The following is a 26,884-nucleotide window of genomic DNA, read 5'->3' on the forward strand; positions in this document are numbered from 1 at the left end:
CAGAATTGTTAGACTAGCTCTGGCATGCCGTGCTTGGTTTTCTTTCATTCACTCATGCTGGTGTTTTTTGTGTGTGTGTTTTTTGATACCGAAGAGAAATATCAAAATGTTGGGTAATTTACCCTTGGGGGCATTCTCTCTTCCTGTAGTATGGGGGAGACTTCTGACTCTCAGGCTACAGCTCTTTGGCCAACAAAAGTTTTGAAGGACTCTCTAGTAAGCCAACCCATTTTATGATGCCACAAAAGTACAAGGGCAGAAGCAGAGAAAGCTAAGGACTGTAGATTTAAAGTAGAGAGTTAACATTTGGCAGTTAGGTACCTTCCTTTGGAAAAGGATCAGGGAGATCAAGGTGACTTAATCAAAAAAGTGATTACTTAGATGAAAATATCAAGGAAAACGCAGATTTCAATACTAAGAAAGGAAAGAAGTCTAATTTAATGGAACAACTCTTTGGAAGTAGCGCCAGTACCGTCCTCCTTTCTAGAAGTAAAGACATGACACCTTTTGACATAGACTGGGAGTTTAGTAATACTCTTCTTGTTGATAAAAACAGTAAAGTCAAAGTAAAAGAAGACAATGATCTTTTCAGTGAAAGAAGAAACCTAAACAGACACAGTCTGCAACGAACTACACTCAAGCCAGGAGTTAAAACCTGCCTTACGCTAGGTCTGGCTGGGATGGAATTGACTTTCGCTGGAGCAGCCCATACAGTGCTGTGTTCTGCAATTGTAGCTCAAACAGCACTGGTATCACACCAGTGTTTTTTTCTATTAGTGAGCAATACTGGCACCACATCAAGACTCCCTCCAAGCCCCAAGAGCCAGCAGGCTGGGGGTGGGCAAGTGACGGGGAGGGGACATCACCGGTGCAGCTGACCTAAACTGACCAAAGGGATATTCCATGCCATGTGATGTCACACTCAGCAATAAAAGGTGGGAAAGGGGAAGGAGGCGGGGGGGGCTCTTGTTGTGGAAGCGTCTGTCCTCCTGAAAAACCACCACGCATATTGAGGCCCTGCTTCCCAGGACGTGGCTGAACAGCCCCCATTGATGGGAAGTAGAACCACAAAAAGACGAACCACAAAAGATGATGGGAGAAATTCCTGCCTTCTAGCATAGAAAGATTATTATAATTTGATTAATTGCTTTAATGGGATACGCAGGGAGATGGTTCCTGCTGCAGGCCAACTGGTCTTCCACTTCCGGTCCCCAGGAGAGTGGACATCAAACAAAATTCTCTGAGGATCATCCAACAAAGATGTTCAGATGTCAGGACACACTTGACATAGGAAATAGGAAATTTTAAGAAAAAAGATTTTTTTCTCTGCGGAAGTACAGATGAAAAGTTTTTTTTGGGGGGGGATCATAGTAGATAATCTGTCACGCAAGAAAAGAGATTTGAGTTGGAGGAGGAGAACTTGGAATGCCCTTCACAACTCTGAAGTGAAGCCTGAAGAAGACTACAGTAGTAAGAACAATGAACTGGGAAATGCTACAAAGGATTGACCATTTTTCTCATATCTGTGGTGTCTTTGCACTAGCTAAGGAGTAAAAAAAAGTGATTTTTCAGAACCCTCATAAACGCTGTGCTTCTAATGATGCTTTGCTTGTTGCATATATATCTAAGGAGGTGAACTGCAAACCTATAATGCTTCCAGAATGGGGCTGCTTGGAGAGGATGTGCTTCAGCTACCTGGTAGCCTCAGGCTCATTGCTGGTGCTGAGGCAGAAGGTCTAATGCAGCCAGCCCAGAGCCCATTAGCTTTGCCAGGGGGTACGAAAGAATACCTGGTCTGGCATGGTAGGAGTAGGAATTCGATCAGGAAAGTGTCTTGAGGCAAGTGGCTACAAGAGCCCCAGCAGGGCTTTCCTGGATACTTGTGCACCAGAGTGCTCAGGGTGAGCCTTTACTATTCAAGAGAATTATAATAAACTCCGCATAGTGCTCTAAAGCCAAGACTAGAAAGAATCAAGCTGCCGATTGCAGGAAGGGAGGTTTTGTTCCCTGAGCTGCACGGCTTCGCTAAGTGTGACCTGTTCGTGTTCTGACATGACAAATTTCAGCCTGAGAGATGCCCTGGGTGACTGCTCACTTAGAAAATTCCCCCCCGACTTTTTTTTTTGGGGGGGGGGGGGGGGGACCAAATTTAACATGGTCTCCTGTTCCAAATTGTCTCTGATTATCTGCAAAGTCTTGGTGTCGGCAGGAGGAGAACAGCTGCATCAGCGTGTGCTGTCAGCCAGGACTCGGGGCTGCAGGGACTTGCTGGGATGCCTCTGCAAGGCATGGCTCACTGGGGTAACCACTGACATGGTTTGCATGAGGCTGTCAGATAACATAACTGCAGTCATTTCTCTCTAAACTGCCTTCACCTCCTCTACTCCCCACCTGTTTCTTTCCTCACGCTGGAGCTCCCTACCAGCAGTGCCACGCTGTTTCTTCTCGCCTGATGGAAGCAATGTTGCAGCAGAGTAGGAAGGCCTCGTATGAAAGGGAGGTGGTCTTACTTCAAAAGTGGTTTCCCTTCCACTCCTCACCCACACATGAGCACTAACATGGATGTACTCAAGTGCTCTGGCCAGCGGCCTGGCACCAAGACACTTGTACCTGGTTGGCCTGGTCAGGGGTCCTTGCGGCAGCCCAGAGCACAAGGCTTGCCTGCTCTGAAGTCCTCCTCGCGTCTGCTGTTGGCTGTTTGGGCTGGGGAGGGTTTGCAAGTGCCTTTCCTGCTCTTACTGCTTCTCCTCTGAGAGTCATTAGGGTTTTCTCACTGTCCATTCTCATCTCCTCTGAGCTGCCAAGTGCTCCAAGCTGATCTTTATCTTCCCACCATCACCCCTTAATGGCTTACATTTTTCTTTTACCCTGGGTATCGGCTGCCCCCGGTATTCCAAGCAACCACAAAAAGCTGCACGTTGCTCTGATAGGATCTTGAATTCTCATGAAACTAAACCCTGAACTGCCTGTGTGAACCAAGCACCAAGCCCTGGCAATAATTCTTATTTAGCCAGCAATCATTACTTTGTTTGCTTGGTACCCATTTTTCTTTGTCTCATAAATTATCTTCTAGAATAACAGCAATGATGTCCAGGTTTTAGTGAAAATTTTGCCTCAGCGTGCTCTCTAATCCTGTTGGCTTCACAGCACCCATGTGAACATCCTGAGAAAATGAGAGGTACAGAAGGTCTTCTCTGAGTCCCACCGGCTGCTGACAGAATTTAGACCAGAAGTGTCTATATTCTCACTCCTAGCATGGCACCACTCCACTCCCATGTGCGTATAGGCATCCTCTATCCAAATCTCAGATATTTGAATGCAAAGGCTTTCAACTAATGATCAGTCCTGGAATGAACTGCAAGATGGATTTTTTTTTTTCCGTCAAGGAAATGCACAAACCTAGGATGAAAGTCTTCTTCTTAAGAATACTCTAATGTCTTCTGAAAAAAAAATAATAATAATAATAAAATAAATTGTCTTGGAGTTTGTTTGCTTCCAGTGAATACACTGTATATGCTGTCACAGGATGCAGTTTTGCTTTAATTGATAAGCACCCTCGTGACACTATGCCTTCAATCCAGGGGAAAAAAACACGAGTAACATTTACAACATTCACTGAAAATATTTAATTCAATGCTATATTGATATTTCTGTGTTCTCCTCAATTATAAGGTACACTCTGAGATCTAGAGTTCATCCAAAACCTAATCCAGTAAATCCTCACTTTAACGAGTGGTAATCACAAAACCTGGGAATAATTGTCCTGATTTTCTGAGGAGCATAGTATTGCAGTGCGTACTGAATTCAAAGTAAGATTAATCTTCCTGGGCAGCAGATTGTTGTTATCCTGACATAATGGCAGCCCATACATAAGACCTGCAGATTGGTACTTTGGAGATCCAGAGTTCTTCCCCTGACTGTGATTTTTACAGTTTTTCTTTTCAGACATGCCTTTGCCAAAGAAAGATGCTAGAAGACTGCTGAGATGCCTAGGAATCACAGAATCACTGAATGTTAGGGATTGGAAGGGACCTTGGAAGATCGTCTGGTCCAATGCCCCTGCCGGAGCAGGAGCAGCTAGATCAGGTCACACAGGATCGCGTCCAGGCAGGTTTTGAGTGTCTCTGGAGAAGGAAACTCCACGACCCTCCTTTGGGTAGCCTGTTCTCGTGCTCTGTCACCCTCACCATAAAAAAGTTTTGTCTCACATTTAAGTGGAACCTCCTATGTTCCAGCTTACACCCATTGCCCCTTAGATCATTAGATGTCACCGAGAAGAGCCTAGCTCCGTCCTCCTGACACTCTCCCTTTACATATTTATAAACGTTAATAAGGTCACCTCTGACTCTCCTCTTCTCTAACTAAAGAGACCCAGCTCCCTCAGCCTTTCCTCAAAAGGGAGATGCTCCACTCCCTTAATCATCCTCGTGGCTCTGTGCTGGACTCTCTCAAGCAGTTCCCTGTCCTTCTTGAACTGGGGGGCCCAGAACTGGACGCAATATTGCAGATGTGGTCTCACTAGGGCAGAGTAGAGGGGGAGGAGAACCTCTCTCGACCTACTAACCACAGCCCTGCTAATACACCCCAGGATGCCATTGGCCTTCTTGGCCACAAGGGCACAGTGCTGGCTCATGGTCAGCCGGCTCTCCACCAGGACACCCACGTCCCTTTCCCCTTTGCTGCTCTCTAGCAGGTCAGTCAGCAACTTATCCTGGTGTCTGGGGTTGTTCTTGCCCCGATGCAGGGCTCTACACTTGCCCTCGTTATATTTCATGAACTTTCTCCCCGCCTGATGCTCCAACCTGTTGAGACCGGCAGCAAAAGTTCAGACAAGTCTGTTAGTTTTGAGTCACTTCATCTCTTTATTGTCAACTTGTTGTGCATTACTGCACAACACAGAGACTGTGACGCTTGCGTCTTTGTTCTTCAGGCCGGATTCTGTTGTTTTGAACCCTTGCGCATCCTCCACCAGAAAAGCAGCCCCTTCCTGGTTTGGACGCCTTTGAGAATGGTGTAGGTTCCTGTGGATGTCGTTGATGGCCTTAATTCTGGAAGCCGCACAATTGCTTCTGCTTTTGGGTTGTCTCAGTGGCTCCCTCATCTGTGGCTCCCTAGGCTTAGGGAGCATCTCGTCTGAATAGATGGCGCCTCTTTGAACCTTTGGGTTTTCTTGTGCACATACGCTTAGAACTGGCAGCCCAGCAGCTCCTTGGTGACGTGGCCGTCTTACAGAATGTGCATGGCTCTTGATGATTGCATTCACGGCTCTCATTCTGGCAAGAGCAGACGGCATGGTGCTTTTGGGCTGGTGCAGTGCTTCGCTCGGCAGTGCCAGTGGAATTGCCTGGTCCAGATAGCCCTCGACATTTTGACGCTTGTCTTCGTTTTTCCTCAAGTTGAGAGTTTCTGTGCATCTGAGGAACTGGTGACAGAAAACATAGCCTTTTAGAGACTGAAAGCAGGGAAAGAAGAGGCTTCCTTCATCAGAGAAGGAAAGGAAAAGCAGAAGCGTTTGAGTTCAACTTTCAGTTGTGTTTGTCATGTAGTAGAAGTACTTGCTGAATTACAGGTTGTACTAAATACCACCTTGTGTGCCCGTCACTGCTAAGCTCCGTATATTCCTACTGCTTTCACAGGTTGCATTTTCAATTGCAACTACATTGTAAAAATAGAAATTCAGACTGTATTTGACAGACTGATGTCTACTCTTACTATAAAGGCGCAGACCTTGCCATCTGGTACAGATGTTGCAGTCTCTCTGTCTATGGGAACAGCGTTTTCCTCTGCTGTCCTTTCCATCTGATGGTCACACACCTCTGTGGAAGTCTTTGGGACCTCCACTTCCACAGCTGCATTGCTTACTGCAATGGAAAGAATAATAATTACTATTATTATTAAAAAAAAAAAAAAAGTAAATGAACAACGGACAATATGAAGAGAAGAAATACATAGGAAATGGATGGAAGAAGTGTTGAGGGACACGTTATCTATGGCCTGCTGTTTTGCCGTACCTGAATTGCCTGAATGTCACGGCTCGCAGAGGACTGAGGTCTTTGTGTTAACCAAACGTGTGAATTCTAATACCAGGACTAGACTGCGGAAGCAGCACCTCAGCACCATGATCGTGATCTCCAGGCCTGTTCCGCTTGGCTATAAATTGAGCCTTTATCATCCACAGTTTCGGCTATACAGGGGCAAGGGTTTGCGTGTGTCTTCAGACATCTCTTAAAATGCCCCGCTCTTTCCAGCAGCTCAGCACAAATTTGAAGCTACCTCCTTCTGCCAAACTCCTCTCTGTGTACCAGCACGGAAACCTGTTTCTTAGGTCCCACTGAGACCAATGAATGTGCTTAACTGAGGAAGGAGGCACTGAACAACTTGGAGCAATGTCCTGTATCTGTATCCTAAAAGCAGCCCCACGTTTGTGCCAGTAAAGACGGTTGCCAAGAACTTGGTTTGTCGTGCTCCTTTGGGAGCCAGTACTCTCAAGCCACTTCTTACCTGCTTCATCAGTATGCCGGGTGAGTGTAGAAGCCCCGTTTGTCTCTGGAGTCACTTGCTCCCCGAGAGAAACCTGTGCACAAAACCTTCACGTTACTGCGGGATTTAGTGCAACATGGAAGAATACTCCATATTTCAGCTGCTGTCTTTGAAACATCACAGAGAAGTCTGAGTGGGAAGCCCCATTCATTACCACATCCAAACAACCCTGTCTAGGACACTGTTTTAAAACCAAATGATATAATTGTTAATTGATAAAGTTACCTCTTTGCTTTGAAAGGCTTCTAGTGGGGCTTCTTTGGAGCTCGTCGCACTGCACTCAGCTTCCCTGGTGCTGCTTGAAAGTGGGAGCTGAGTGGTACTTGAGGTCTCCTGAAAACAAATACAAAGAATCACATAATTAACAGTAATCTGGATTTGTGTTTCTGCCTGTGAAGGGCTGTCACAAATCAGTTCTACTTTAACAGATGTTAAGCCCAAATGGTTCCTTTATGGCAGTGTACCGTGATGATTTAGGGGATTACGAGCACCACAAGGAACCCATGTGATGAGAAGTTTGAACCGTTAAAGTTAGGTGAGGCTCGAGGAGGGCAAGTTGAAAAGAAAATGGGGTGCAAATTTTTCCAGGGACACCGGGAATGGTGAATCCTGGGATCAAGCAAATAATGTTATTTTCCTCTCGAGCTCTTTAACAGGGGAAACCTAATTTGTTAGTATTCAAAATGCCATTGTTACCTCTGCAGATTTGTGCTGGTGCTGGGAGTGAGCAAAGGTGGTCATTGAAGGGGTCATCTGCCCGTTCTCAAAGTGTTTCCTCACTGCAGCCAGGCCCCCGGGCACAGTGCAGGACTTGATTTCCTCTGAGGTCTAGAGTGATCAAATAAGGCCAGGTGTTTTCCATTTGCAGTAAGAACATACCATCCATTTCAACAAGTAAGGGCAAGGTGTTATAGGGTGTAAATGAAGCAGTTCATATGTTCTCAACACAGTTCGGTTGGGTCAGGCTTCCTCCAGTTCTTCCTTTTGGGGAGAGAGAGCTAACAGCACCATTGCTGGCAATGTTGGGAGGAGGGAATTGGAACCTTCTTGGCCCAAAGAACCGCAGGAATCTGTTCCAAATACACAAGGGCAATTAGGAAATCAAGAAGACAGTGGGCAGGAATTGCGTGGTTTGAAAACACCTGGACTCTGAAGGCGAGCGTGGCTGTTGGCTGCTTCCCTCAGGTGGCTTCTGGGCTACCTGAGCACCCATAGCTGAGCTGTTTTATCATGCGGTAATTTCAAATTCTTCAGCTCGAGCAGCAAGAGCTCTAAAGTCACTGTGCTCCTGAATAGGATTTTATTATTTGGCGATAGAGAATAGTTGTTGTGGTAAGGAAACTGCCTTGTTTTGTCATCATAGGATAACCGTGTTGCTGATCTCTCTCTCACCCATGATCCTCATACATGAAGTTCAGGCAAAGGTGGACTGAAAGGAAGAGCACTTCCATGAAGTAATGGGGATTGTCCAAAAGACCAAAGGCATCTAGCGTGAAAAACCTCATTTGGTAGAGAGAGAGACTGATGGATGACTATGTTTGCTCTGTAGGTTTCCTAATTTGGGATTTAAATTTTGATCCACCCTATGATCCACCTGATAGCTTGCTTGTAGAAATAAAGATGGTTACGATCTGTCCCTGGGCAAAGCAAACGTAGAATTAAGAAGATATTGAGACATTGGTATCTTACATTGGCAAAGCGGTTGCTGTTCTCTGCCTTTGACACCGCAGCCTGATACAGAGCCATTTTGTCTTTCAAGGAGACATTCTCCTGGAATTCCGTCAGCGTGTTTCCAGTGTGTGGAGGGCTCTCTTCTTGAAGTCCTCCTACAGCTTTGCAGCCACCCACTGCAACCACAAAGAGACGTCATAGTTGGGGAGAGGGAGATGGGTGCATGTGTTTCAAAGCTTGAAAGAAAAGCAGTAAGCAAAACAAACAGTATTGCCAACATTTTGCCAACTGTGTCGTACTTTTACTTTAGAACACATAAAGTACGGAGCATTTAATTTGTGGAAACCAGAATGCCTTTAACTAATAAAAGTTAACGCATTGTTACCAAAGCAACAAGTTGCTAAATCCAAACTATCTTCACCAAAGAAGAAAATGAAGATACCACTTTTTCGTAATTGATGAATGCTGCCCATAGTTTTGATATCATATTTGTAATCTGGGCTGTCTTCATCAAAAGTTATCTTCTCAAAACATAAGACACCATTCTGTTGTGTTTTGTTCAAAAAGTATTTAATGGGCATCAGGCACTCCTCCGTAATACAAAAGACAAAATGGAGAAATCTGGAAAGCTTGTTTGGCATTGAGAAGAACGCCACGTTCTCTCCCTGGGCGGCCTGGGGGCTGCCCTGATGAGGTGAGTGTGCTTGCCCCTTGTCACCTCAGAGATGGAGTGCATTGAACTAAAGGGAGAAATCCGATCCAAGTGGTAAGGCTAACCTTCAGTGTTGGTGGTCTGTCCGTTGCCTGAGGACATCTTCTCAAAGATTGCCCTCCCCCGTTTCACGCTGGACACTTCCATCAGAGAAATGTCTGTCTGGCTCCCAGGCTGAGTGGCCAGTGCTGGTGGCAGTGAGCTTCTGCCACTTTCCGCTTCCTGTTGGAAGACATGGAGGGGATGTGAGCTAGAAGCTACTGGGAGGAGCCAGGTAGGGTTTTCAGGGGGCAGAAAGGATATGAAGAGGCAGCAGATTGGAAGGGGGTGCTGTTCTGGCAGTAGTGTTCTCCAAGTCCTCAGTGAGAGCGCGGGAATCCTTTTCAGCTGCGGAACCTGCGTGCACTCACCTTCCTGCCACCCAGGGTCTCAAAGTGGCTCTGCAGCTCCTTGACGGAGATGGGGAAGGTCTCAGTCCGGCGAGGGCCACCCAGGGTGACGTCCGCCCTCCCGCTGTCTGCCGCGGCTTCCTCCACGGTGCTGCCTGGGCTGGCTTTCTCTGGTGCCAGGGACCGTGGGGCTGGCAGGCGTTGGAAGGCCAGGCTAGGTGTCAGAGCACTGGCGGCCTCCCATCTCTTCATGAGGAGCTTCACAGAGCTCTTCTGCACGGTCAAGTCGGGCAGCTCCATCGCGCCCTGCCAATGCAACGGGTACCTCATGACATAGCTTGTATTTCAGACCAGGGTTTGAGTGGTTTGCAGTATTTCATGGGGGAGGAAGAAGCACAGGAGAAGCGCTAGGTTTCTGCAACCCAAGGGTACTCATGAAGGAAATTCCCCTGGGACACGTGCACTTGTCAGCAAAGAATTTGACTTTAGGCCGCAACCTGACTTTAAGCCACTTTTGCCACCTGCTCACGGCCGCTTAAATCACTACAGAATGCTGAGGGCAATTCATTCTTAAGTCAAATACTTGGTGAAGACTGCACGTCTGACACTGTCAGGGCCTTGAATTGTTTCCCAGGCTTCGTAGAACCTTCTTAGCCTTTATGAAAATGCAGGAAGAAAATTGGGGGAATACGAAAACCCAAAGAGGTATGGAGCTGGGCTTCAATGGCCTTTAGCATGTCATACCGCCTTCGCCGACTGTACTTCCTAACTTTTGCTGGCCACTTCTGAAGTTATCATGCTTAAAACGTGCCAGAGGAAGGCACAAACTAAGGGCTTGGCTGCTTTTTGTTCGATGGCCATGCTGGGCAGGAAGGCAGAGGGATGCGAGAGAGAGAACCAGAAGCTGCTTCAGTTCTTCCCTCTGTCTGGTGACTAATATTCACTGGCCATGGTACTAGAGGATCTCTTCTCCACTAAAGACTCCCTGAAAGTGCACGTGAGAGCTAGCTGCACGCTTCTGACACTGTCACTGGAAGAGCGTGCAGTTTTTCTTCTGCAGGTAAGCAGAGCCACAAGTATCTGAAGCATTTCATTTTTTTTTCTTTTGCTCCCTCTCGCCCATTTATCACATGAAGAGTATCAGGCTTTGCGCTAGACCACCTACGTCCAAAAAAATGCACGAACTTGTGTATTCGTAAGGAGCTAATCTTACCGCTTGGCTCTTCTCAGTTGAATTTTCCTTTTGTGACTCTGCTGCACACATTGCGTGCCTGTTGAAAGGAAGGCAAATTTAAACATTCTCTTATTCACTGGTCTCATTTGACTAATGAATGTGAAGCTAGATCGACAGTTCACAGTATGCATTGGAGAAAAGCCTCATCCTACCTCGTCCGTCACAACCTCACTTCCAAGAAGTGATGGCCGCAGGAAGAGGTGCCGCCTTTTAACCTGCCTGTCTGCATTGTGAGCACACAGTCAGTCCACAGTGTCCAGGTTACCGTTTCCATGTGTGGGCATATGGAAACCAAGGCAACCAAGCCAGCATCGCAGCTTTCCTTATCCCAGAAGACCGGCCAGAGACTCCCCAGGGCAGAATCTGTTGTTGGTGCACAACCTCTCCCAGAAAAAACTTGGTGTCCTTAGGGACAAGTTATTGGGCGGACCATTGTGGTAGATATAAAAGCCCTCCAACGGAGAGAGCATTTTTCATTTTTATTCTCCACTACTCAGCTAACTTCAAATTTTGTCTTAGAGCTAACTGGCAGAAGTGTTTGACCAGCTCTGCCATGCTGTGCTTGGTTTTCTTTCACTTACACATGTTGATGGTTTTGTGTGTGTTTATGTGAATGGTGCAGAACGTGCATGAATGTGCATGGTTCTTGATGATTGCATTAATGGCTCTCACTTGGGAAGCAGCAGACAGCATTGTGCTTTGGGACTGGCATAGTGCTTTCCTCATGTGTGCCAGTGGAATTGTCTGCCCTCACCTTTTGGACACTTGTCTTCATTTCTCAAACTGACACTTTGGACAGTCTGGATAATTTTTATCCAGAAATATTCCTTTTTATCACTCCTGGTGTAGATATGTTTACATGTCAACTAATTCTAAAAACTTTAGAAAGGTCCCAATTATTGTATTATGAAGATGTGTGTTTTATCCTTTTCAAATATTTTGAAAAATAATAATAACACATTACAATAAAAATAAATAAATAAATAGAAACTCAATAAAACCCTGTATGAAATGTAATCCAAGTTGTCACTATTTTTATATTGTAGTACCCTATGTCTTAAGAATCAATTATGATAAATGAGGTAAATATATATTAAAAACAAACAAACAGCACAATAGAACAAAACCTAAAGATCTTAAAATCTGAACAGCTACATCTAGAAGTTCCTTCAGAAATAACTATTACTTTAATTTCTCAGAAACAATCTAGGCACCAGCTTTAAAATATTTTGATAACTGACTTTTTATTTCATGCATCTACTGTAACACAAGGTACAACTGGACCATTTCAGAAAAATTTTAAAAAATGCTGAGTATTTGTATACATATATATATATACATATTTGTGTGTGTGTGAAGAAAAAGTTGCATGGAATAATAACCTGACTTTCAGGCAGCCATGCACAGTATTTCTGTGCTAGAAGATAAAAACATCTTTGTGAGATTTTCTACATTTACTTTCCCTGCAAATTGTAGTCATTTCAAGTATTCACTCAATGGAGTGCAGGCATACAGATACTTCCAGTCTTGGGTGCATATTCCCTGTGTGAAAAGTTCAGAAAAGGGGTTACTTAGCCTTAAAGTAATACTTCAGTGATTCTTTTTATGGCTTTCAGAAGAAAAAGAATTCAGTGCGACCAGCTCATTATACTTACTCATCGTTGAACATAGTAAATAAATAATTAAGGTGTTACATTTCTTCATATTCCATTTTCTTTCTTCTCGCTATTCTATGCCATGCGTTATGCAGAAGATGCGAATTAACACTGGGAAAATGATAACAGTGATTTCACTTGGTATTAGCATATTTACAACAATGTATTTCAGATGTAACTGTAATAGAATTTCAGATATAGATAATTTCATACCAAAAGAACACCAAATGCATGTGTTAAGAATTCTTTTTTTTTCCTTGATCAAGTTAAAATCCTAATTACGTTAAAACTGTGAAGTTGTCTTAGTGTGCTATAAAAGGAAAACAATGTGTCCTATTGTGGCTTTCGTTTCATGCACATTTGACAGTGAAAACAGTGGAATATGGGCAAGATTATTTTCCAGGAACAAATAAATGTTCTAGAATATGAAACAGATAAGACTAATAACTGGAAGCCATAAAATTCAGTAAGATTTTGAATTTGCATTTCCCCAAACATGACTACTTTTCACATATACATGCATAACCTTATTTGCTTTCAGAGGACTAACAGTCTGCCTGTCAGTCATCATGAGAAATCATCTAGATTTGAACTTCTATGTAGCATATTTTTAACATCTTTGAAAGTCAACTCAGAGACTTAGCCTTAACTCAGCCTATTCTACAGTGAAGTCCTTTTAGATAGGAATATTAAGAAAATTTTATCACATATTCTACTGTAATTTCCTGAAGTGTAGAAGTAACTGGCACTTTTCTTAACTGTTTGGTTCTTTATATAGTAATTCAGACACTGATTTTCTATTTCAGACTGTGCATTATTATTTTAAGTGAGGTTGACATACTTTAGTTGAAAGTGAAAATACCTATCCATCATATTAATATATTTATATATTATTTTATATATGTAATTGTATGTTTTCCTTCTGTGAAGGACGAACAACCTATAAGTAATGTGTTGCACACTCTGGCCATGAAGGCACATAAGTAGATTGGGCGAAACATCAATAAATGCATACCAGCAAAGTGGCAACGAGATTGTGCTATCCAAAAAGCCAATACTTCAACAGAGAAACAATTTGATACTATAGGAGCCTCATCCCTTCCCCCTCTGCCCCCCCCCCCCCCAAAAAAAAAAAAAGGAAAAACAGTAAGACAAAGCTACATTAGGCTTGTCCATCTTTCTCACCATAACTGCCTAACTGCTGTGCAAAATTTTTCTGGAGGCAAAACATGTTTTTACATTGCATCAGTGTAATACTGTTTATTTTATGCCAATATGTAGCAACATACAGGTGGTACCTTTTAGGAGTATCAGTCCAATTGTACTCCACAAGAGTAGAACCAGAAAAAAAAAAAAAATAAAAGCCATGCACCTACTTTTTTCTTCTGCATGAGCAGCATGTCTTATGGAAGCAACTGGATTCAAATACAGACTCTTCTGGCCTTTAAAACAGTACAAAGCAGGAAGGTGAGATATACGCAAGCTCCCTTCAATCTATTTCAGTAGTGTACAAAAAGACCAGGCACAGCAAATTAGTGTTACAGTCACCTAATGAAAGGAGTGTGACTTCTGAACCTCTCACTTCTCTCCTCTTCCTTTAGGAACAGAAGGAATCTTCAACATCTGTAATTAACCGCTAGCATCTGCTGCTCAGCCTGCCTTTCAGAATACTAAAATTGCTAATGAAGCTTATCTGTAGGAATAATTCTTTCTGTGCCTTTTACGAGATAAATAATTAGGGCCATTGGAGTTTTTTGTACAATCTCTGAGCAATTCAGTGTTCACAGTTCCACACTGCTTTTATTTTAAAGCATCTCAGACATTTTTAAGGCTGGTAAGGCTTTTTAAAAGATTCTTGAATTTTACTGATGAGAAGTATTGTACAAATGCTAATAAATGTAGTTTTTTCAATAGATCAACCTGGTGAGAGAAAGCAGTTGTGCTCTAATGAAAACAAAGAGGGAAATATATAGCAGTGTTACAAAGGTCATCCTTAACACTGGGAGTCTTCTGATAGCAGCTGAAGCGCTCAGTTCCTCTCTTCCAGAAGCAGAAATTGAAATCCCTCAAAGTTCTTTCAGTGTCTTCAGCAGCCTATACTGGACAAGTTCAGCAGGTTCTGGAAATCTATTGTATTCTCCACATCACGGTGGGGCTGAGGGACTAAGCTGGCAAAAGAATTTACCTAATATGTAATTAAAATAGTCATTTAGGCTTATCTTTTGGATAATTTGTAATTTTCTCATTAGCAAATGTCTGTAGACGTTTTTAAATGTCATTTTATTATGTAAGGAACAGAAAAGCCAGAATCTTCTTTGACTGAGTGAACACCTTGTGCCTCTACAGCCAGAATGCAACTCTTAGGCTGGAAGGTACAGTTCTTCCAGAAAGTGTGCCCTACGTTGTTAATGGATGTATCCAAATCTTGCATGCAAAAGTGTTTTTCCTCTGCTTTTATACTAATTTAGGAAGCAATTAAGTGATTTTTATTTAATCAGGGCTGGAACAATAGGATCCTCTTCCCAAGGAGCAGACCACTGTGGCAATGTCTGAATAGAAGCTCAGCCATGTCGTCTGAAAGGTTTCCTCTGGGACTTCTTGCAATTGTTATGGCTTTGGCATTGTTTTGATTACAGTTAACTATCTGAATATATGTGGGATGAACCAGAAAACAAGCTAACAGTAAGATAAGCACCATGAATTTGGTCCTGGGAGAAATAAGATTCTTTTAAGCACAGGACTGTATGGAAAGAGTTTTAATTTCTAAACAAGGAAACTGGTGTTTTCTTTTTCCCCCTGTAAAGTATGACTTATGATCTCCTTTATTCTTCTATTCTAGAAAGTCATGCTAAAAAGCTTTTCTGCTTATACTTGCTATTAGAAGACACTTCTTCCTCCCAAAACACTCTGTCAGTGGCTCTCTAGGCACATTATTTGGTTAAGTGGAAAGGCACAGATTTTCCCACTGGATGCCTTGAAAATTATGCATGTGGATCCTAGCCACTGAAAAAGTGCTCCAAAAGCTTACTTGGAACAAGGTTATCGGTTGTATAAAATGAAAGGCCCACTGTATGTTTGCCCACGGGTACGTTGCACATTTTTAGGAGTCAGGTTAAAATAAAATCAAATGAAAGCATTTATTCACAAAATACAAAACGGGGATTAATTACAAGGACACAAGTGACAAGGAAGAGTAACCATATTAAATTTACTTTATGCAAGATCCATTCCAAAAGGCCTTCCCCTGCCCCCAATTTTCTGACAACTAGTAACAATACCCCATGCATTCAACAGCTCAGACCCTAGTTCATCTTCCACATGCGCACTGCAAAGAATCTTCAGCTAAGGAAGAACATTACCTTTTTGGTGATTTTCAAAAGCCACCTGGACATGGTCCTGGGTAACCTACTCCAGGTTTGCGTCCAGACAGCCTCAAGAGGTCCCTTTCAACCTTAACCATTCTGTGATTCTGTGATCACCCCTCTTTTTTTCCTAAGGTTCATTAAAATTCAATTCATTCATTCAACTGGCAAATCATGAGCCATAAATAGCAAAATTGTGGAAGAGTAGAATGCCTTTTCCCAATCATTAAGATAAAGTGTAAATAATAATGTAAAATCTTCAACATAAAATTGTAAATTGAGAACTGTGATTTATGGAAGGCTACAGGGGGGTGACTTCCTGTGACCTTTACCTTCATTTTGGAATGAGAATACACTTAGATTGATTGATGTAATCCCCAATCATACCTTAAGGTCTGTCACAACTACCAGGAAAAGAGAACTCTTCAAATCAATTCTATTTAAATAACTGTTGTTGAATCTAATCAATACTTGACTCATGCCAATAGATTCTTCTTCGATAGAAAATAATGTGGCAAGACCTTGTAAGAGTTAAGGGATGGAGTGCCCTGGATCTGCATCTGTGGTTGTTCCTCTGTACTTACGGAATAAAGAAGAAATAGCATTAGTAAAGCGGTTAAAAATGTTTCTAATCAGCTGGTTGGGAAAAAAAATAGGCCAGATTAAAAGTGAGTTTTAAAAGTGCCATTTTCTTTCACTTAGGCACTGTCTCTGTGCCATTCTGCCCTACAACTGCTTTTCATCCAGCTCACACATCCCAGTCACTGCCAAATCATTCTTTTATTTAAATACCAGATCACTTAGAGAAGATTTTTCTTCTTAAGGAAGTGCTTTTAGATTTATAAGATACTTGGGTTTTATTTCAGAATTCTAAAGTGGCTGATCTATTTGCATGTGACATGATCTTTTAATTGTATTTTCACTAAAAGAAAACAAAAGGCTCAGAATGATTTCTACTGTCTCACAAGCAAACATCTGCGGCTTTAAGACAGGGATCTTGTTGCAGTCATTTGTGTCCAGATGGAAGACATGAAACAAAGAACTGTGAATCACTATGAATTACTGTAAGTATGCAGGGCTCGGCATAAGAAATTTCTGTAAGACCCTCTTTCTACATGCTGATTGCTTATGCATTATGTTGCACCAGAAACATCTGCTACTGTTTAAGACCTTTTGCTCATGTATGCACCAGTGATGTGGTTCATATTTATAACATTAGCACAGCTAATGGAAGGAGGCACTAATCAGGTTTGTAAATTTAAATAGGGAAGGCAGAACTTCAGGTTAGCTGTGACACTTGATAAGAGGTGTCAGGTTTGTGAAATGGCTTGGAATAAGCTAACTAACAATTTTTTTGTTTGGACTTATTGATTGACTCATTCACTTTTATATGTTCTGTTTGTCCATTTTCAATGTGAGGGCTTGAGACAAGCATATTCATCATGTTCCAGGTGGGACTCATCTTCTGTTGTAAATAGAAGGAGACAGATGCCTTTAGAGGGTGATTTTGTCCACTCCATGTACAAGTATATCTTGGAATGGGGTGAAGGGCTGCCCAGGGAGGTGGTGGAGTCACCATCCCTGGAGGTCTTTAAAAGACGTTTAGATGTAGAGCTTAGCGATATGGTTTAGTGGAGTACTTAGTGTTAGGTCGGAGGTTGGACTCGATGATCTTGAGGTCTCTTCCAACCTAGAAATCTGTGATACTGTGATACTGTGATACTGTGAAGTTTCCTCAGAATATGTCTCTGTCTCTCCATTGTTTAGAGAGGTAGTGTGGTGCACCAACTTCATTGTCTAACGTGCAGATGGTAGATCTGCATAAGATAAATACCAAATAAATGTTTGTCTATGACTAAGAGTTGTGAAACACTCTTACCGCTTATGTCCTGATAGATCATTTCTGATCAGTAATTGGGGTACAGGTGCAAGATAATGTTTCCACTTTTTTTCCTGCTTTTTCCTTCTGACGCTTTTTGCTTTCATTCTGTGTACGATCCAAGCAGATGAAATTTTCTTCCAGGAAAAAACTTGACATGTCTGGTTAAGAAGGCAAGGCTTATGTTTTGCCTTAGGATCTGCTATCAGCTCACAAATTGCTTCTCCTTCCTCATTGAATTTCATGTTTGTAGTTACAGGCTTATTTTAAATGTCATGCCTTAGAAACCATTAGTATACAAATACATAAATAAGAACCCAGATAAATAATTTAAAAGACTTTGGATAAAATATTTTTTGTACAATTTCCGAGGCTAATCTGCAGATTTCTGTTGCCCTAACCATCATATGTCTTTGGGGTATTTGCTCTGATGTGAGTAAGATACTTAGTATTTTGAAAGCAATCTATATTTAAAAGAGTGGTTTAGTTAAAAGTTCACCAAAATAACATTTTGGTTTGTCATTTATGAGTTTTGATTTGCCATTTATAGGTATTTTTTCAAGGAAAATGATATAGATATATTTAAATCTAAGAACTAGATCTTTAGTAGGAGAATAAATACCATGTTTAAGTTTCTTCTTAGCTGGCAATAACTTTTAAGCATGATATGGCATCCTGATTAATAATAAAATAATGAAATAAATCAAGAAGCTGTACATCCAAAGTATATGTTCTATTTCTAGATATATAGTTGAATCATAATTTGAGTATTTTCATAACTCTCAAGAGATTGATTGTTAACATATCAGTTTTTAATATAAAATTATAGTCATAGAAACTTAATGTTTATGCCATGTAGTCTGCTAGAACAATGCATAGTTTATTAAATTATAGATATATGTGAAATCATGAAAAGAATAAATTTTATCTAAATTAGACTGCTTACTGACTTCGCTATTAATTTAACAAGCAGTTCAGAAACTTTATATAAATGCATAATTACTTCTGATAATACAATGTAGGGAATCTACTTTTGGGAATTTTACATGCTTAGCAGAAAAGGATGAATGTTAAGAATAGTTAACTAAAAATATTTTTACACAGTATGGAATGAAATTACAAAAATCAAGTATGTTCAGTGTAATGGTTACAAGTTTTTTAGCTTATGACTGGAGAAACAAAAAGTTAAAGCTATTAGTGGATCTTTCTGGAAAAGAAGAACTCTCTTTTGCAATAAACCTAGAACTGACATCTAGTCTTGTGTTGTTTTGAAATAATGAGCTCCATAACCATGACATTTGGGTCATTGTCCAGCAATGAATGCAAAAGTTTGGAAACATGGAAATAAATCAGCTCTACTGAGTCATCCTGGTCCTTTCTGAAAGGACTACGGAGTATATCTTTGTCAATTTATACTGCCTAGGTTTGTGTGGCATTGTGTGGCAGTGTGGATTAGGACTTCTACTCAGTGGCAGCAAACACATAAAGTGAGATGTATCTCTGGAAAGGCTCAGCAGAGTACTCAAGGACCTGTCAGCATTAAATAGCTCCCATCTGCCTTGCCTTCAAATAAATAGGCAGTATTTACAGAAACATATTCGGAGAGAATAAGATAGGAATATTTCTCTTCCCATTCCCAGCTCTGTGAGTACTTGAACATGGGCTTTGCATTTTTCTGCCATAGAAAGTCTGAGTAAAGGGAAGGAGAGAGACTACAGAAAGGACAGCTGCTGTAAAAACAAGGGGAAAAACCATCACTTATAAAGTCACAAGCTAGAATGTAGAGGTAAATAGAGACTTTTCCTTAATCCAGAATGCTGACAAAATCTAATGGGCTGCAGGAGGGAGACTACTGATTGGAAAAGTTACCAAAAATAGATTACAGCAAAGCCTAAAGGGCATTGCTCCATTGCTCAGTGGTAACCATATGTTGAAAAATAAGAAGTCTGGTTCTTTTCACTACTTCTGCTGTACATGTAGACGGGTCCAAGAAAGTTGGAAGAAGCTTACCTGAAAAGTACCTCTTGTATAGATATGACTCCTGTACTACATAAGAGTGATATTCCTTTTGGAAATGGGTGAGATGTCTTTACCTTTAAAGTATGTATAAGAGCACAGACCAAGAGCCTTGGGTTCGTCATGTGGGATATATTCATCAAAAGAACCAAATGACGAGGACTAGAATGGGATTCAGCCAATATTGTAGCAATATATGTGCATATATATATGTATGAGAGAAAATTGGTATATTAAAGAAAAACAAAGTGTTAGTTCTTTGCAAGAAGTTCACTTTTTAACTCTCTTTTTAGAATCTGAGAACATAAAAATAGTGAATATCATCTTTTGTTTGGCAAAGATGCTTGATAACCTGTCTCAGGGCATTAAAACATAAATATTGATGTCATTCAAGAGCTTTATATAAGTTTCTCATTATTACTTTTTTTTTTCACATTCAAAAATTTCACTATCAAAGTTGCATGTTCATAATTGCAGATTTATAATATGTACAAAATCACAGTGTATAGTTAGAGAACAGCTGCTTGAATTATAGGTAAAAATCTGTTTATCTTGGATACTTTGTGTCAATATATTGCCTTCAAAAATATTTTTCCCATTACATGAGATTCAATAGTGTCTGTTCTCTGACTAAACATATTATATGCATAAAAAAAAGGGGGGGGGGAGAAAGTGGCTATGACACTAACACAACACATTCAAGAATATAAAGCAAATAGAGGCAAATAGTGGCAAAAAGGATGGTTACTCAGAAGAACGTAAGTCAGATAAAGATTCTGCATAGAAAACAAACAGAAAACTTCAAATTGTGTGTTATTGTCATGCACTAATCCTTCCAGCTTTAATCACCCAGAGCAATGATAGGTGGCAGATAAAGATGGAGTGTAGTGGAATTTATATATAGCTTTATATATAGTACAGCTTTCTCATTGATCCTGGTTGATATGGTATGTCTGTCCAGGATTTGTAAATGCCAAATGACCCATTTACGGTAGGAATAATTTTGAATGTGCTGCATGGCTCCCAGAAATCCTAGGCAAATGTTCATTGCATGTACAAGCTGATCTGCATATCTGCAGTATATTTGATCTCTTCCTCTTCCACCCACTGTGAATTCTCTACAAATTTATAGTAGACAATCTCTGCACACTATCTACCTGTGCAGTATTCATCAGTGAACTGGAAATATGCCTGTACTTTTGTCTGGGTTTTCCCAGACATACAGATAGACATCTTAAAACATTCTTCCATGCCATGTGCTCCAATCTCTAAGCAAGGATCAAGGTACACGTGTTCTGCATAGCTGGTGCACCTACTAAACCATAAGAAGCAAGAGAATTTGTTTTGTTCAGACTTAAGAAGAGAAGAGGCTAGTTTATTGCTGTCTTCAACTACTTAATGGGAGGGAACAGAAAATAGATCTAGACTTTTCTCAAAGACGAACAGTAACAGGAGAAAAGTCAAAAACACAGTTTGGAACATGGACAGTTCCTACCAGCTATAAGAAAAGACTTCACCATGCAAATGATCAAATATTCCAATGGTCAAATATTGGTTCAAGTTGCCAAGAGGGGTAGTGGAGTTTCCATCACTGGAGATGCTCAAAATTCAGCTGCAGGATGCCCTGGGCAGCATCACCCATTAAGCCTGCTTCCAGCAGGAGGCTGGATTAGGTGGCTTCCAGAGGTCCCTACATGATTCTGTAATTCTGTAAACTGTCTGGAAAAGATTGAAATTGGACTCTGTTGCTAAAGGTCTGAAAATCACACTGTATCACTTTGTCACTTAGATGGCGTTGCTATTGTTTAGCATAAAGTAAAAGTAAATGTAATAGAAAGCAAGCTTTTGTTGATTTCTGTCCCCTCCAACAAGACAGTAATTTGTTCCAGAGCCTTAATTTGTCCTGATAACCATCCCAGGCTGTTTTCTGTTCTTTCTGTGGTTATTTCCAAGAAAATAAATTTCCAGAAACCCTTGTCAGATTCCAGGTTGATTATCTAAATAAATGTTTGGCATTAGAATTACTGTGATCTGCAGTCCTTCTATTTTTTTTCAGTTGATTTTTTTTTTTTTTTTTTATAAATTAACATTGAAAGAATTAATTGAATCAGAAATTTTAGAAAAGCTTTTTTTTTTTTAAATATTTTTATTGATCTGGAATTGCCTACCAGATTTTTTTTTTTTTTACCCAAATCTTTACTTCTTCAAGCAATTATTAATATATGTATATTAAGTACAGGTTACTACTAGCAGAACTTAACTCATTTGTTTGCCTTCAGTGATATAACTCCTTCACCCTCTTTAAATAGTGTAGAATAATCTTGGACTCTCAAAGCATAATTGAGCAGTAGGATTTAGATTCTAAGAACATTTTTAGGCATAAAGAACCTAGTGAAATTCAATAGAAAATTATAGTTCTATGCTTCTGATTAAATGAACAGCAGCATTTAGAATCAGGATTTGGATGAAAATACAGAGATCAGTTCATCTAAAATGTATTCTTTATGATTATTACCCAATAAGCTTTTTCTTTTCCATAACACAAGGATTCATTCAGTAAAGTGTTAGCGATAACTGAATATAGAAAATACCTCTTTTTGTACTCATGGTACTATTTTTCACATCTGTATGAAATTTCTGTGAACAACAGTTGATGATGCTAGCTTACACTCCTTTCCCAAGATATTCAGAATAGATTCAGATCTTTTGTTTCAGCTCCTGACATTTGGGAAATTAATCTTGTGTCAACATTGCTAGATTAAAAAGCATGTATGATGATACTACTTTCTTAATTATCTTTCCTCTCAGAAAATACACCACAGTAAAGAAAAGGAAAATGCTCAGAACGGGCATGCTCTCTGTTCTCAGGGAATATTCTGCTGCTCTAGGACAGAAACAAATATTGGTAGGAGTCTACACCTGCACAGATAACAGCAGAGGACATTATTCACTATATATGTGTGGTCCTCCGGGCATAAGTTGCTACATAATAATCACATCTCATCAGGGACTTTTTTGAGAATCTTTGTAACTTGTTCCTCACTGATCTATTTAACAAGAGAACTTCAAAATTACAAGTGACCACTAATGGAGTCTGTAGTAGGTCTTACAAGTATTATCCTTTATTGGTGTATCTGTACTAACATCTGATTTAATTTGGTTCCTTTTAGAAAGCTCTGAGTCAAGGTATTTTTGTTGGTGTTGTTAGCACTTGAATTACCAAGCAAGCTAGACTTAGCCAGAATATTAAGGAAAAAAAACTAATGTTTGCTAGGGATGTATAAAACCTTTGTCAATGTTGTGCTATTATCTCATAGTTACAGTTGTGGTAGCCAAAAATATGTACAAGCAATATCTTCAAGTGCCAGAGGAAAACTCATCGAGAGAACTCAGTAGCCGTGCTTTTGATTTCACTTTAATTTTGAGCTAGTACTAAAATCTGTGTGGTTGTTTTTTTGTTTGGGTGTTTTTTGTTTGTTTTGTTTTGTTTTTTGGAGAGGGAAGCTGTATACATATTTAGCAGCTGCACTCTATCACTGCAAAGCCCACCTCAGGAAGTGTCCATAGATATTATAGGATTGGATCTGAAGTACCTGAAAAAGTTCCAGCTCTAAATAATCAAGCTGGCATCATGTCCATCAGATCTGGGCCATAAGCTCCTTCTGACCGATATCCTCTGCTGTGGCCTCATCCTGGGACAAGGACCCATTCTCAGTCCTGTGTGAAGTTTAACAGCTGCTGGGCCTGTGCAAATATGCCTGGGCGCATTCAGATATTTGGTCATAGACATTTGGCCGTGACCACATGACAGGAAGAGCACATTATGTTTTTGTGTGTTCTCTGGAAAGGTGCCCTAACATTTTCAGTGCCAGACTTGGCACTAGAGAAGCCCAGGCTGTCTTGCTTCAGCTGGTCATGTAGTTTAGCAGCACTGCTCTGCAACCATTTTGTTTCTAGTTGAGGGGACTTAATGCCTACCAGAATCAGAGAAGCCTTGTGGAAGCACAAATGCTCACTTCAACAGCTATTAAAACGCTTTGTGGATACTTTTTGTTGTTGTTGTTGTTAGCTTTATTATTAATAGACAGCATGATGTGATTTATTCTGAATTTGTACAGCCAAAACACCTATGAACCAGGGCAGTGCTGCCAAGCCATGTTGTGTTAGTTCATATACAAAAATCAGGCAAATCAAAACAAAACAAACAAAACCACATGGGTTCTGCTCCAGCTACTTACAATCTAAAGACAAGGACAGTTGCAATCTGAGGACAAAACAGAGTATAGAGAAACGGGAGAAAAGAGTACAAAGAAAAAGAAAAAAAAAGAAAGAAAGAAAGAAAAGAAAAAAAAAAAAACAACAAGGAGTTGATAAGACAGAAAAAAAAAATGAAAAAAAAAAAAACCTGTGCATTTCTTAGATCAACTCAGGAATTCAGCACAGCATATCACATTCTATGTAAGAAACATACCTGGCCTCTTAGAGCTTTTTCATTAGCAAAGTCCTCTACTTACTGGCTAAATATTCTAAGACTGCCTCACACACAGTCAGCTTTGAATCAGGAATGTACTTGTACTTCTTTATACCGTCCATAAAAATTATTTCTATTTAAAATGAGAGGCTGTAATCTCAGCAGGCCAGCAGCCTGATTATCTAAAAGCAGATCAGAAGAGTACTTAAGCAAGATGACCAAGTAACTTTGCAGATATCTAGAAGGGTTTACAAAGATCAAACAAGCCTGTTTGGGAGAGGCTGGCATAAGATATTGGCCAAGGGCAGGAAATGACCATTTGGTACAAACTGGAGGGCTAATTTGCTGAGCAGCAAATCATAAAGGATCAGGAAAGCAAAGAAAAATGGTTCATCTCTGGAACACAAGGCAGCTGGCAGAGGCATGAATGGAGAGGGGATATATGGTCAAAGCAATAGGCTTTGCAGTATAGGTCAAAAGTGCAGAAAGTCAAGACAAGTGAAAAAGTTGTTTCAGTAGCAGAGAGGGAAGATGTTAGGAGCTTGGCTGAAGATTTATAGATGAGCATCTCAACAGGAAGGATAATTTTTATTAGTCTGGCAGTAAACTCTTAGCTAGTTTCAACTATATAAATTCCCTAGTCTTACTGAGTTGCTGCCAAGACAGAACATTTAATCACTGCAGGGGGCTGCAAAGTCAGATGTAGTAGCTATCACAGTATTTTCAGATTTTCCTCTAACATATGTAGCCAGTTTGATGGTTTGACTGCCAAGGCTTGAGCCTCCATTTGCTATCTACTGGCTGCACATGCAAGAATTCTCTCACAGATCTGTTAGCATGTCCTCTGCCCTACGGCAGAGGCATTTGGGGACAAACTTGCTCAGCAAAACAATGGATGAAGTAAAGATTCATGTACACACAACCAGGACAGTAGCACCAATTGCCTTGTCAGGCAAGGTTATTGGCAATATGCAAGGCAGAGGATGATTCAGTATGGTTCCTAGTAGCAACACCATCTCTCACTCCTGAGGGAAAATGGAAAACATTAAGAAAAAAAAACAAGAATGAAAAAAAAAAAAAAATCAGCCAAACAAAAGAACCCCTGCAAAACCCCAAACTATTTACCAGAGTCCTTGAATGGTAAATGGGGAAAAAATTGATTTCCTGACATTTTATTTCCTTTCCCAGGGCTACTTCTATATGATTGAGTGACTAATTCTGTAACCAGTATGAATAAATTATTTTTTCCTTAAATAAATGTTAATATAATGATGGGAGAACTGAATATTTAGAGTTTACTTTGAGTGTCTTTTTGCTCATCTATTACATCTTCAAATCTCACCTTCAAACTTTACTTCCTTTCAATATTAAATCAGGCAGTAGAAGTGAGAGTTTATATCTCTACTACTGTTTTCTAGTCACAAATAAAACACATTCATAGCTTAAGCCAAATAACTTAAATACATGAAAGTAAATTAAAAAGCATTACTTGTTTCCAGAGTGTAAAGCATAACAAGCTTTGATGTGAAGTCCACAAGTCTTGCTGTAATACAAGTAAATAATATTAGCAGCTGTAATACTAGTAGTAACAACAACAGCAACAATAATAATAATGGCACCCAACACTGGCATTAAAAAGCTGTAAGTGGTGAGGGAATTGAGAAAAAAATATAGTATTCATAAAACGTATTGATAACATGACATATATTCTAAAAAAATCACCAAACAGTTCTGTAGCTCAGAGACTCAAGTTTTCAGAAGAAATTTCTACTCCATTCCCTTGATACCTTTTCCTGATAAGCCCCATACCTGGGAGGTTCACAGTTTAATTCCCTTAGTAAATTTACTCTGTATTTCAACTTAACTGCATAACGGCTAAGTAAAGACAAAACATAAACTCTTCTTTCTCCTTTTTTTTTTCCTTTTTCATAACATCCTTTCAAATAGAGGATTATTGTGTGGGGATCTGTAATCGTTTAATCAACAGGCTATAAAAGAGACAGGTTTTGTTTTGTTTTGTTTTTAAAAAGTAATGATTTTTTTTTCTAATCTCCTATTTGTGGTTCTTTAATTTGAAGAATCCTGTAGATATTTCCAAAATGCTCAATTGCATAGATTTCCAAAATGCTCAATTGCAGAGAATTGTTTGGCTGACAAACGTAATTCTGCTTTTACATGAGCACAGTACAAAAGGTCTATGCACCATTTAGCTCCCACTTCAGCTAAGAAAACACAGCATTAACACAACTTCAGTGATGCATAGACTTGTGCAAGTCCACTGCAGAGGGTGAATTTCACCCTGAGGGAAGGCTGGGAAGTACTTTGTGTATTGAAATGAATGGCTCGGTTTGAAAATTCTCAGAATAACAACACTACAGGGCATTCTGCTCAGGGACACACAAATGTTTGTCCAAGAACTGGCCCTCTGATAATGAATACCTGCCAGATTTGCTAGTCCTTATAATCACCAAGCCATTCCTGGATGTTTAGATTCCTCCTTGTTTGGATCAATACCTCTGTCTTGACTATTGGATACACTCCTGTAAGTGTATACAGTGTACAAAATAACAAAAATGGAAGTCTTAGCCTTTCTGATGCCAGGCCAGGATCTGTTTGCATGCTTATACTGCAATTATTATTTCAGCTGTTTCATTACTTATATCAATCTGGCAACACAAAAGAAGTATACAACATGAATCAGACAGAGAAAAGTAAGTAGGAATACCTTGATGCATTCAACTGTTATTACTGTCCTTTTTATTCTTCTGCATTGTCTTCTGTGTGATTTTATACTTGCACCTGAAAATGAGAGTGCATCTAGTTTTAGTTGCTGTCTGTCCTCATCTGCATTTCATTGTCTTGATTGTGCACAAATACAAGTTAAAGCAAGTTTCAGTATGAATTTGAAATAGGTTCTGCTTCTCAGAAGTTCATAATGTGAATTTCATTGTTTCA

General features: G+C 40.3%; 1 protein-coding gene across 1 annotated transcript; it reads right to left on the reverse strand.

The window, feature by feature from the left end:
- Positions 1-432: 432 nt before the first annotated feature.
- Positions 433-10,684, reverse strand: LOC136790280 (uncharacterized). Its single transcript, XM_066993216.1, has 10 exons — positions 10,526-10,684; positions 9,334-9,618; positions 8,989-9,145; positions 8,230-8,387; positions 7,237-7,368; positions 6,766-6,873; positions 6,502-6,574; positions 5,728-5,861; positions 5,183-5,422; positions 433-483 (listed from the first exon to the last, which is right to left on the reverse strand). Exons 1-10 carry the CDS (start codon positions 10,574-10,576, stop codon positions 433-435), a joined length of 1,389 nt encoding a protein of 462 aa, XP_066849317.1. The 5' UTR covers positions 10,577-10,684.
- Between the last annotated feature and the right edge of the window lie 16,200 nt (positions 10,685-26,884).

Source organism: Anser cygnoides, chromosome 3 (assembly GCF_040182565.1).
Source record: "Anser cygnoides isolate HZ-2024a breed goose chromosome 3, Taihu_goose_T2T_genome, whole genome shotgun sequence".
In the NCBI taxonomy this organism is placed as follows: domain Eukaryota; kingdom Metazoa; phylum Chordata; class Aves; order Anseriformes; family Anatidae; genus Anser; species Anser cygnoides.